The sequence below is a fragment of the Gracilinanus agilis genome, chromosome 3, assembly GCF_016433145.1.
Source record: "Gracilinanus agilis isolate LMUSP501 chromosome 3, AgileGrace, whole genome shotgun sequence".
NCBI classification, from domain to species: domain Eukaryota; kingdom Metazoa; phylum Chordata; class Mammalia; order Didelphimorphia; family Didelphidae; genus Gracilinanus; species Gracilinanus agilis.
The window spans coordinates 10,590,626-10,603,902 of NC_058132.1; the positions used below are offsets into that span (position 1 = coordinate 10,590,626).

The following is a 13,277-nucleotide window of genomic DNA, read 5'->3' on the forward strand; positions in this document are numbered from 1 at the left end:
AAAAAAAAAGTGATGAAGAAATGAAACAAGGTGAGTTTAATAAGCACTAAGTCCAGGATGACTCCGAGGCTGCGCAGAACCTAGGGAGTGAAAGGAACAAAGGGAGTGAAGGGAACAAAACCCTTGCTTATTAGACTTTCAATTATAAGGGCAGGTTCTAAGGTTGATATTGCATTGAGATGTGGGGACAGTCAGAAGAACTTAACCTGTGAAAGGAGGTAAGGATCAGGTATCACCAAGATATTAAATTACTTTTGTCTGCAGCTAATACAGATGTTTTATCCAGTATTTCTTATACTCCTGAAAGAGCCTCTGAGGCAAAGTTCTTGGCTCTAGAATCTGCTTTATTTCTTAACCATTCTAAGGTGTTCCTATCTGCTCTTAGCAGGATCACATAGCACTTGGGAATAAAGATGCAGCCCAGTAACCCCATACTGGAGGCCAAGATGGCAAACACCTCCATGGCCACCATGGCCTTGCCCTTGGAACTCTGGTATGTGGGGAGGAAACAGACCCACACACTGCAGAAGACCAACATGCTAAATGTGATGAACTTGGCTTCATTGAAAGTGTCAGGGAGGTTCCTGGCCAGGAAAGCCACCATGAAGCTACCCAAGGCCAGGATGCCCATGTAGCTCAGGACACAGTAGAAGGCAATTACAGAGCCCTCCTTACACTCAATGATGATGTGGCCAGGTTCTGAGAGAGTGTCTGTACCTAAGAAGGGAAGTGAGGTCCCCAGCCAGATCCCACAGAGAATTACTTGAATCATAGAGCAGATGAGGACAAGAAAATTGTACACTCTAGGCTGTACCCACATCCTGATCCTGCTCCCTGGTCTTGTGGCCTTGAAGGCCAGAACCACCATGATGGTTTTGGCCAAAACAGAGGAAACTGCCACTGTGAAAACGACTCCAAAAGTTGTCTGCCGAAGAAGACAGGTTACTGTGGTAGGATGGCCAATGAAAAGCAAAGAACAGAGGAAGCAAAAGATGAGAGAGATGAGGAGAGTGTAGCTGAGAACCCTGTTGTTGGCTTTGACAATGGGAGTGTCTTGATGCTTGACAAAGAGGATGAGGATCAGAAGTGTGAGGAGAGAGAAGGAAAGAGCCATGCAGGTCAGAGTCAATCCCAAAGGTTCTTCAGTGTTGAGGAAGGTCACTATCTTTGGGAGGCATCGATCTTTCTCTCTGTTTGGATACTGATCTTCTGAGCACTTCATACAATTGTCCATATCTGCAATTTAGTAAGCAATCATTAAAAATCTACTAATTCCAAGGTCCTGTACTAGGCAATGGAGAAATACAATAAAACAAAACAAAATGGTCTCTACTCTCAGGGATTTTGTGTTTACTTTACTGGTGAGATGCAACATATACTCAAATGAATGCAAGAAAACCAACTGGGAAAGGTTTAGTAAAAAGAAGATTACATGAAACTTAAAGAAGATAAAGATATCAGAAGAGAGCAATGGGAGCTGTTCCAGGAATGAGGTACAGCCTGTACAAAGTCAGGAGGCAAGGGATAGAGTGTAAAATTTGAGATATAGTCAGTAGTCCAGTTTGGAAGGAAAAGAGAACCCATGAAGTGGAAAGGCTGGAAGAGCAGGCTGGATTTGAATTGTAAGAGAATGTTGAACACTAAGCTAAAGAGTTTAAATTTTATCCTAGATGTAATAGATCAAGTGTTTATCAGTAAAGACATGATTTGATGATACTTATGACTTGCAAAGATTATTTTAGCAGTTTTAGACAGGGTGAACTCAAAAAGAAGAAGAGTAAAACTGGTTTGGACCCATTACCAAGGCCAGGTAAGAGGTAAGGAAATCCTAGAGCCATACCTGTGAGAAAAGGGTAGGTATGAGAGAAGATTATCAACAACAGAGAAGCCATTAAGAGATTTTCTTTCTAAAAATGAACAAGGAAACAAGGGTAAATGAGGAAATCAAATTGAATTGCCCTTACCAAATCACTGGGTTTGCTCATTTTTGAGTATGTTGCATCTTACAAGTAGACCAAACATAAATCTTCAAGTACAGGAAGAGAGGGACCTTTTATTAAGATAAAAAATGTATGTCTAAAATCAAAAGCAAATATCATATGCAATGGAGATATGCTAAAAAAAGTAGGACTAAAGCATGGCTGATGCTGACTTTACCTATGTTTGACCTAATTTTTAGCAATTCTAGTAATGGCAATATGACAAAGAAAAAATTAAAGGGGTAAAGAGAAAGTAAAGCTATCCCTATTTGCTAATGGCACGATGATGTATTTAGAAAATGCTAAAGAATTATAAAGGATGCTGTCTGAGGCAATGAATAGCTTTAGTAAAGTTTCAGGTTTCCAAATAAACCCTAAAAAATCAGCAGCATTTCTCTAATGCATAAAATATATAGGGATCAGTCTACCAAATAACATAAAAAGATTCTATTATAATATGTATTCAATTATTAAGTCCTCTTTAAAGAAACAAACAATAATTTAAATAGCTACAGATATATTCAGTGCTCATGGTTGGGCTATGATGATGAAAATGTCAACCAAAGTTAATTTACAGTTTTAATACTATACCAATGAAATTATTAAAGGAATATTTTTATAGAACTCAATAAAGTAACAAAATAGGAAAATTAAAAATCTAAAATATCAAGAGAAATAATGGAAGGAGGTAGGGATAACAGGGTATAGTAGAAATAAGCAAGTTAACTTAGCATGAACAGCTCTAGCGTAAGCCTCCATTTTGTGACCAATTAGTTGTTATGTAAGCTGCTTTTCTGTAATAAGCACTAGAATGGCATAGGATAAAAAAAAATCAAAAGACTGAAAAAATAGAAGAAAATATTAAGTATCTCATGGCAAAAATAGCTGACCTAGAAAATAGATGAAGAAAATATTTAAGGATCATTGGAATATCTGAATACTTTTACCATAAAAAATTCTAAAGCTGATATGTCAAGAAATAGTAAATGAAAAAAGAGCCTAGACCAATAAAGACTTATTTTTCAGAAATGTGAAAGTGAGGTAAAATGTAACAGATTATGAATTTGGGTGACTGAGAGGATGGTGGTGTTCTCAGCAGGAAAAGGGAAGTTTGGACAAGTGGCAGATTAGGGGATAGTAAGATTCATTTTGAGCATGCTTACTATGCTCTGTTGAAGGGCTATTCTATAAGAGATGTCCTACAGAAAAGTGGCAATGCAGGTGAAAATTCAGAGGAATAATTAGAGATGAATAAAGGGACTGGAAATCTGAATCGTGATTGTTCTTGAGCTTATGCGAGTTGATGAGAGCCCCAAGAGAGGGTATGGAGAGAGGAGATGGGCCAGAAGAGAACCTTTAGGAATCCCTCTACTGATGGAATTTGAGATGGATTATAAACCATCAGGAACCTGAGGTCAGTAACTATATTCTGTAGTTCTTAGCACAGTCCCTAGCATATCTTAGGTACTTAATAAATGCTGGTTGAATGGAATTAAACTCATCAAAAGAGTTTGGAAAGGAGTAGTTAGATAAGAGGTGAACTAGGAGAAAGCAGTGTCACAGAAGACAAGGGAGGTTATAATTTTCTAGCAGGATCAGAGGAGTGGTCAACTGTCAAAAGCTATAGAAATGTCAAGAAGAATTAGAAATAAGAAAAAGCCATTGGAAGTAGCAGGTGAATCCATCACTGATCTTGGAGAAAAGAGTTCCAGTAGTATAATGGGATCAGAAGCCTGATGGTAATTAGAGAAATTGGAAGCAGCAGCTTGTCACTGAAAAGGAAGAGATCACTTCAGAAAGTGGCAGGTGAAGCTGTGTTTTTTTAAAAGAGTGAATTAGGAATGTATGTTAGCCACAGGAGAGGAACTGGTAGAAAATGGTTATCTTTCTCCAGTGGATCAGTGGTTAAAGGATATGAACAACTAGTTCACAGAGGAATAAATCAAAACTATCAACAGATGAAGGAAAATGCTCCACATCACTAATAATAAGTGGAGTGTAAATTAGAGCCACCCTGAAGTTCCCCCTCACATCAAAATCTATTAATCTCATTATCTTCCCTATTTCTATTAAGAACATCATTCTTCCTGTCTCCCAGGCCAGCAACTTCATGGTTATGCTCAAACACTTACTTCTCTGGTTGGAAATCTCTCCCTCTGGGCACTGGGCACAGTCAAAGCAGCAGATGGGTTCACCTTTCTGGGCAATTTTCCTGAGTCCAAAGCCACAGTGCTCAGTGCACACAGCCTGAAGGGTCTAGGGCCAATGACAGTGAAGAGAATGCATCAAAGTCCTACCTGTGTCATGCAGAGTGGAAGTTTTGCTGTTTTGTGAGAGCTAATGGTGCTGATTTAGAATTGGAAAAGACAATCCTAATATGTTTCTCATAGAAAGGTATCACAATGTTTATTCACTTGGTACCCCTCTTCGAGAGCAAAGATGCTTTTTGTTTTTACATCTTTCATAACTAGCACAGGGACATACATATAGTATTCAATTAACAAACATTTATTGAGGAGCCAAGATGGCAAAGTATTGTCTCCCAACATTTGCCTCAAAACAACTTTAAATTAACGCATCAAATTGCGTTCTTGGCAGAGCCAGCAAAAATTTGAAGTGAGATGTTTATCCAGCCCAAGATAACTTGGGGCTCTGGTGGTAAACATGGAGGGCAGCGAATGCCATGTCAGTAATAGCAGTGGGCCTTGGAAGTAAGTACAGCAGCAGGAGCAGCTTCAGGAGCTCTCAGCCTACAGATGTTAAGGGGGTCAGAAAGAGATTAAAGGGGTTCCTGTGCTGGTTCTGTGTATAGTTCTGATTCAAGGTTCCAGGTTCCAGGGTGAATAGGGACATTAGAACTTATGACCACAGAGGAGCAGAGGCCCTGGCCATAGTTGTGTTGGTGGATAAGAGTGTTTGTGATTGCTCACGAGAAAGCAGTGTCTCTGATCTCAGTTCCAAGATAGCAAGCACCAAGTATTGATTTTGGAAGGAATAGAAAATGGTTCCTTTCCACCCTTTTGGATTTATACTAGATGGGAGAGCGATACATTATTTATCAGTAGGGGGAAGAACAAATGTGAAAGACTGGTGGCAGGATTAGGTAGGGTGTCCGTCTTATAAAGGGGCAAACTAACAACACATAAACCAGAAAGATGATTCTCAGGTCACCAAGCGTTGCTCTTCTTCAGTCTGATGATGTCTGTTACCTGATACAAGTAGAAGGCCAGACTAGGAATTGAACTCTTCAGTTAAGTTTTGGTAATTGATTTAAATGCTAAATAAAAAAGTTTCAGTATTCCTTTAAAAAAACAACAACCTTTCAGTTGAAAGGTAATCAGGTCTCTTTCTGGTGAAAGACCAGAGCACAGGCCAGGTGGAGCAACGACTGTAACTTTCCTTGGATCATATTACCATGGAAACACCAAAAATTTGAGGACCTCGAGAATTAGTTCTGAAAATAGCAGCATGAAAAAGCCTGAAATTGGGACAGTGTCTCCCTACACCCAGGTAAGTACAACCTAACTTTAACATAAAAGTTCAAAGTAAAGAACTGATGGTATTTGAATGCAGACTGAAGCAGAATGTTTTTTTGTTTTACTTTATAATTTATGGATTGTTTTTTTGTTGTTGTTATTTGGTCTGTGTTTTCTTTTGCAGTACAGCAAATACGGAAATATCTTGCATGGCTATAAGGAGAAGGGAGGAGACGACAGGAGGGAGAGCATGTGCAAGTCAACATTTTTTAAAAATAATGTTAAACAGGAGGATTTCAGAAAGAACTGGAAAGAGCTACATGAACAGATGCGGAGTGAAATGAGCAGAACCAGGAACATGTTCAACACAGTAACAGCAACATTGTGGAATGATCAACAGTAACAGATTTTGCTACTCTCAGCAATGCAATGATCTGAGGCAATGCTGAAGAACTTATGACAAAGTCTGCTCCAGAGAAAGAACTGTTGGAGCCAGAATGCAGATGGAAGCATGTGATTTTTTTTCACATGTGGAATTTATTATATACTATTTTTTAAAGCAAGCAGTACACAATGGAGGCTCGTGGTTTCATCTACAACCTCCGTCAGTGTCTTGCTGACATGTAGAAATATTGGGAGGGGTCTATGTGTGTATGTCAAAGTTCAGAATTAACCATTTTTGTAAATGTCCTCTGAAGCAGTGAATCTCAAACTTTTTGGTCTCGGGACTCCTTTACACTCTTAAAAATTATTAAAAACACCCTCCCCCAACAAAAAGCTTTGGCTTATGTGTGTTATATTGATCAATATTTATGAATATTTAAAACAACATCTTAGCATTAAGAAAATAGTTTTAACCTTTCAGATCCCCTGAAAAATATAAGTAAACAACAACAAAAGAACCTGACTGTCAAAAATTCCTAGGATAATAGGGGCAATCAAGACACAAACTTAGAAGATAAGGTTGTCAAAATAGCCATAAGCAATTTTTCAAAGAAAAAGATGGGAATTAGACATGAGGCTGAGTGGGACAGGGGTCTCGAATGATGTACCTCCTCTTTCTACTAATAATTTCTAGATTCTGGGTCTGAAGTAAAAGACTACAAGTTTATTGTAGCTTCTTAAAGGGGACATCCCCTGGTTGCAGGTGACCTAAAAGCAAATGTGGTGGCAAAAAAATGCCCTGGTGGCAAGCGGAAGCATCTACGTGTAAAACATACTTTTTATAATAATACTGATGCAAGATTACCCCCACCCCTCGTCCAACCCCTTGTCGGAGTGGGGGCTGTGATGTTTACAATCTTGAGCACCTGTACAGAAGCATTACAAACCTCCAACAAGATTTTTATCCCCCAACTCTTCCCTGCTACCTTATCAAACTCACAATTTTCTATAACCATGCTTGGCCCAGAGAGATAAATTCAGGGTGATACATTTTCAAAGGAACATGGTATCTTCAAGAAAGTTACTGGGGGAACTTCCTGTCCAGGTTATATTTATCCCTTCCTCCTGGCTTCTCTGGGACTGTCCCTGGACTCGTTCCCAGACTGAAGCTTTTAGGTAAAATTTAACAAAAGCCACAAAACTAACTACCGCATTTCTTTCCCTAGTCAGAGAAAAACTGTGCTTTAAAACTGTACTTTAAACTGTATTTTTTACTCCCCTGAGAATATTGGGGTACAAGTCATGAGTCCAATAAAACCTTACTGAGAAAGATATAAGGCCAACAAAAATTTCCAACAGACTTCAAAAAGGATTTCAAAAAATCACATACAATAGAGGGAAAATTAGGAAAAGTAATGATGTGACCCAAAATTATGAAAAAGGAATCAATGGTTTGGCAAATGAGACACAAAAAATACTGAAGAAAGTAACACCTTAAAAAATAAGACATATAACAATCCACCAAAGAGAACTCCTGGAAAATCAGAATTGCTCAAATGGAAAAAAGAGGTACAAAAAATTCACCCAAGAGAGGAACTCCTTAAAATTAGCTAAATGAAAAAGGAAGTACAAAGTTCTCTGAGGAAAGTAATTACTTAAAAGTATAGTTGGTAAGTGGAAGCTTTTGATTCCATGAGACATCAAGAAACAATAAAACTAAGTCAATAGAATGAAAAAAGAGTGTTAAATATCTCATTTAAAAAACTGACATGGAAAATAGATTCAGGAGAGATAACTTTAGAATTATTGGACTACCTGGAAGCCATGATGAAGAAAAGATTTTAGAGGGGGCAGCTGGGTGGCTCAGTGGGTTGAGACCTAGGCCTGGAGATGAACCAGAGGTCCTGGGTTCAAATCTGGCCTCAGACACTGCCTAGCTGTGTGACCCTGGGCGAGTCACTTAACCCCCATTGCCTACTCCTTACCACTCCTGCCTTAGAACTAATACACAGTATTGATCCTAAGACAGAAAGTAAGGATTTTTTAAAAAAAGACCTTAGAGATCATATTTCAAGAAGTTATCAAGAAAAACTGCACTTTATCCTAGAATCATAGTGTAAAACAGAAATGGAAAGACTACCAATAACATCCTGGAAGAGATCCCAAAATGAAAACTCCCAGGAATATTATAGCTAAATTCTACATGAATAAAATATTATAAGCAGCCAGAAATATTGTGGAGACAAGAGCCAGAGGAAGATTTAGGAGCTTTCAATTTATAGGAGCATAGGGATTAGAATAAGATATTCCAGAAGTCAAAGGAGTTAAGATTACAACCAAGAATAATCTACTCAGTAAAACTGAGCATAATCGTTTAGGAGAAAAAAATGGATATTTAATGAAATAGAGGAGTTTTTAATATTTCTGGTTTAAAGATCAGAGCTGAATAGGAAACTTGAGTTTCAAATACCAGACTCAAGAGGAGCATATAAAGAGGTAAGCATGAAAGAGAAATCATAAGGAATCAATAAGGTTAAAATGTTAGTTGTATCTTCTAAGGATCATTATTTGGGCAGTTAGAAGAAACATACACAGAAAAAAGCTACAAGTGTGAGTTGACTGATGAGATGATCAATAAAAAAATGAAGGTGTGAGAAATAGGGGTGCCCTGAGAGAAGGAGAAGGAAGAGTATGAATGGGGTAACTAATCTCACATAAACGAGGCATGCAAGGAAGAGCTTTTACAGTGGAGGTGAAAATGGGGGGAGGGTAGGCAAGACTTGAATGTTCTCTGATTGGAATTGACTCAAAGAGGGAATAACATACAGTTTGGTTATAGAGATATATCTTACTTAAAAAGAAAGTAGGGGAGAAAAAGGATAAGGTGAGGAGTTGACAGAAGGGAGGTCATAGTAAGAATCAATTGGCAGAAGCAAAACAGACTTTTGAGGAAGGCCAGGGTAAAAAGAGAATGACTGTTGTTCAGTCATGTCTGACTCATTGTGACCTGATGTGGAGTTTAGTTGGCAGATACTAGACTGGTTTGTTATTTCCCTCATCAGCTCATTTTACAGAGTATCTTCCAGTGATTGTGTTGGCACTAAGAATAAAAAGATGAATAAAAAAGAATAAAAATATCCTTAAGGAACATTCATTCTATAAGGGTGACAGTATGTACAAAATAAATACAAGGAAATTTGAGTGTGAAAGAGTCAGTTGGGAAGTACAGGGAAGGCTTCATGGAGAAGGTAGAACTTTATCTGAGCCTTTAACAAAGTACGGTAGTAGAGAGAGTAGAGAGAGAAGAAATCCTGCCCAGTCTATAGTATCCCTGCCAATTTTTGAAAAGTCAATAGTATATTTTATTATTGTAGAAAAGCAAAATCCTAAAAGCCTGTCAATGCATACCTGGCCCACAGTAAGAAAACATTCTCTGTGTACCCCTGGCCCCGGGGGCACAGTCCTATTTTATAGGGACACGGTGTAGTTACAGCCCACCAATCATCCAGTTTTCCTGTTCTGGTCATAGCACCGTTGAACTGGCTTCACAGTATGGTATGGCTGTAGTAGAGGTAAAAACTTGATGCTACTAATTTTCTCCCAGTCAAATATTAGAATGTGGAGAAATTCTCCTCCCAAACATATGACAGTAAAATTTGCTTATAGTTTCCCATATAGCTGTTTGTTATTATTCATTTATTTTCTGTCTTGTCCAATTCTTTGTGACTCCATTTGGGGTTCTCTTGGGAAAGGTTCTGGAGTGGTTTGTCTTTTTTTTTCAGCTCATTTTACGTATGAGGAAAGTGAGGCAAACTGAGGCTAAGTGATTTGCCCAGGGTCATACAGTTAGAAAGTATATTTGGCCCAATTTTGAACTCAGGAAGATAAACCTTCCTGACTGCAGGACAGGCATTCTGGCCCCACTTTTGCAGTACTGATGGGAAGCAAATAGTTACCCAAGTCCTAACCATCCTGCCCCAATCCTTCCAGGACATCCCTTCTCCAAGGTTAAAGAAGTATGAGTGCATCCCTAACAACTATTCCCATTAAAAGATGTGGCTGGCATTTTGGATTAAGTGCATATAAGCATTGGGTTCCTCTAATCTCCCACATCCAAGTGCATAAAACAAACCAGAAATATGGGAAGCAAATGCATTCTAGACTGCAAATGTGGAATAAATTCCTTATAATTATCAAGATCAGATAAGCAGGCAGCTAAGGACCACTGATTGTTTCTTTGTTGGGATTTCTTTTTAGCCAAATAAAGTAGAAGGGCCTCAATTCCCAAAAGGGTATCAGTCCAAGCAGAAAAGATAATCAGTTTATCAAAGAGGTATCCCTAACATACACAGAACTTGTGAAACAAGCAAAATGATAAAAGGGTAAACAAAGGATCCCAATACAGCTGTAGCTTTATGGGTATCAAGTCCTTTTGCAGTGCTCATGCTCTTCAGGAGTCTGGCAAGCACCTCCTGTGCATCACTCAAACAGCTGTGTATGAATGAGGGCAAGTTTGTGGAGGGATTTGATTTACTCACACCAAAGGGACTTGCTTTACTAACACTAAGCTCCAAGTCACTTGTGGAGGTGCTCTAGGTAATGTTCCTAAAGATTGCTAGAAATAAGATGTTATATAATTTTAATAAAATGGGACAAAAATTCCTCTTTCAGATCTAGATAAATCAAACCAAAAAATAAATAAGAGGTAAGAGAGGCGAATGAAGTCCTAGAAAAATTAGATTTAATTGCTATGTGGAGAAAAATAAATAGGGACAAAAAGGAATATACCTTCTTTTCAGCTGCACATGGTATATTCACAAAGATCGACCATGTAATAGGGCATAGAATCATTGCAAACAAATGCAAAAGAGCAGAAATAATAAATGTAACCTTCTCAGATCATAATGCAATAAAAATAATAATTAGTAAGGGCACCTGGACAGTCAAATCAAAAACCAATTGGAAATTAAACAATATGATTCTCCAAAACCAATTTGTCAAAGGAGAAATCATAGAAACAATCAACAATTTCATTGAAGAGAATGACAATGACGAGACAGCCTATCAAACTCTGTGGGATGCAGCCAAGTCAGTACTCAGGGGGAAATTTATATTCTTGAGTGCATATATTAACAAATTAAGGAGGGCAGAGATCAATGAATTGGGTATGCAACTCAAAAAATTAGAAAGCGAGCAAATTAAAAACCCCCAGATGAAAACTAATTAGAAATACTAAAAATTAAGGGAGAAATGAATAAAATCGAAAGTAAAAGAACTATTGAATTAATAAATAAGACTAGAAGCTGGTATTTTGAAAAAAACAGATAAAATAGACAAAGTACTGGTCAATCTAATAAAAAAAAAAGGAAAGAAGAAAACCAAATTGACAGTATTAAAGATGAAAAGGGAGACCTCACCTCTAATGAAGGGGAAATTAAGGCAATCATTAAAAACTATTTTGCCCAATTATATGGCAACAAATATAACAATTTAGGAGATATGGATGAATATTTACAAAAATATAAATTGCCTAGATTAACAGCAGAAGAAATAGAATACCTAAATAATCCCGTATCAGAAATAGAAATTGAACAAGCCATCAAAGAACTCCCTAAGAAAAAATCACCAGGACCTGATGGATTCACAAGTGAATTCTATCAGACATTCAAAGAACAACTAATCCCAATACTATATAAATTATTTGATATGATAAGCAAAGAAGGAGTCCTACCAAATTCCTTTTATGACACAAATATGGTACTGATTCCAAAGCCAGGTAGACCAAAAACAGAAAAAGAAAACTATAGACCAATCTCCCTAGTGAACATAGATGCAAAAATCTTAAATAGAATATTAGCAGAGACTCCAGCAAGTAATTAAGAAGATCATCCACCATGATCAGGTAGGATTTATATGAGGAATGCAAGGATGATTCAACATTAGGAAAACCATCCACATAATTGACCATATCAATAGTCTAACCAACAAAAATCACATGATTATCTCAATAGATGCTGAAAAAGCCTTTGACAAAATACAGCATACATTCCTATTGAAAACATCGAAAAGTATAGGAATAGAAGGACCTTTCCTAAAAATAATAAACAGTATATACCTAAAACCATCAACAAGCATCATATGCAATGGAGATAAATTAGAAGCCTTCCCAATAAGATCAGGAGTGAAACAAGGATGCCCATTATCACCTCTATTATTCAACATAGTACTAGAAACACTAGCAGTAGCAATTAGAGAAGAAAAAGAAATTGAAGGTATCAAAATAGGCAATGAGGAGACTAAGCTATCACTCTTTGCAGATGATATGATGGTATACTTAAAAAATCCTAGAGAATTAACTAAGAAGCTGGTAGAAATAATCAACAACTTTAGCAAAGTTGCAGGATACAAAATAAATGCACATAAATCATCAGCATTTCTATATATTTCCAACACATTAGAGCAGCAAGAGGTAGAAAGAGAAACACCATTTAAAATCACCCTAGACATTATAAAATAGTTGGGAATCTATCTACCAAAACAAACACAGCAAATATACAAAAACAACTACAAAACACTTTCCAAACAAATAAAACTGGATCTCAACAATTGGAAAGCCATTAATTGTTCGTGGGTAGGACGAGATAACATAATAAAAATGACCATCCTACTCAAATTAATATACCTATTTAGCGCCATATCTATCAAATTACCAAAAACGTCTTTACTGAATTAGGAAAAACTATAACACATTTCATTTGGAATAACAAAAGATCAAGAATATCAAGGGAAATAATGAAAAAAAATGTGAAGGAAGGGGGCCTAGCAGTACCAGATATTAAACTATACTATAAAGCAGCGGTCATTAAAACAATATGGTACTGGCTAAGAGATAGAAGGGAGGATCAGTGGAATAGACTTGGGGTAAGTGATATCAGCAAGACAGCGTATGATAAACTCAAAGAGCCCAACTTTTGGGACATGAATCCACTATTTGACAAAAACTGCTGGGAAATTTGGAAAACAATATGGGAGAGATTAGGTTTAGATCAACATCCCACACCCTACACCAAGATAAATTCAGAATGGGTGAATGACTTCAATATAAAGAGGGAAACTATAAATAAGTTAAGTGAACACAAAATAGTATACTTGTCAGATCTGTGGGAAAGGAAAGATTTTAAAACCAAGCAAGAGTTAGAGAAAATTACAAAATGTAAATTAAATGGTTTTGATTATATTAAGCTAAAAAGCTTTTGTACAAACAAAAACAATGTAGTCAAAATCAGAAGGGAAACAACAAATTGGGAAAAAATCTTTATAACGAAAAACTCTGACAGGGGTCTAATCACTCAAATATACAAGGAGTTAAAGCAATTGTATAAAAAATCAAGCCATTCCCCAATTGATAAATGGGCAAGAGACATGAATAGGCAATTTT

At 37.1% G+C, this 13,277-nt stretch overlaps 1 protein-coding gene across 1 annotated transcript in view; it reads right to left on the reverse strand.

Moving 5' to 3' along the window:
- Window positions 1-292: 292 nt before the first annotated feature.
- LOC123242903 (vomeronasal type-2 receptor 26-like) overlaps window positions 293-13,277 on the reverse strand; it is a 43,471-nt gene continuing 30,486 nt past the window's right edge. Inside the window, exon 5 of the mRNA XM_044671019.1 lies at window positions 293-1,236. Within this exon, the coding sequence (XP_044526954.1) occupies window positions 293-1,236 (944 nt within the window). The remainder of the gene's footprint in view (window positions 1,237-13,277) is intronic.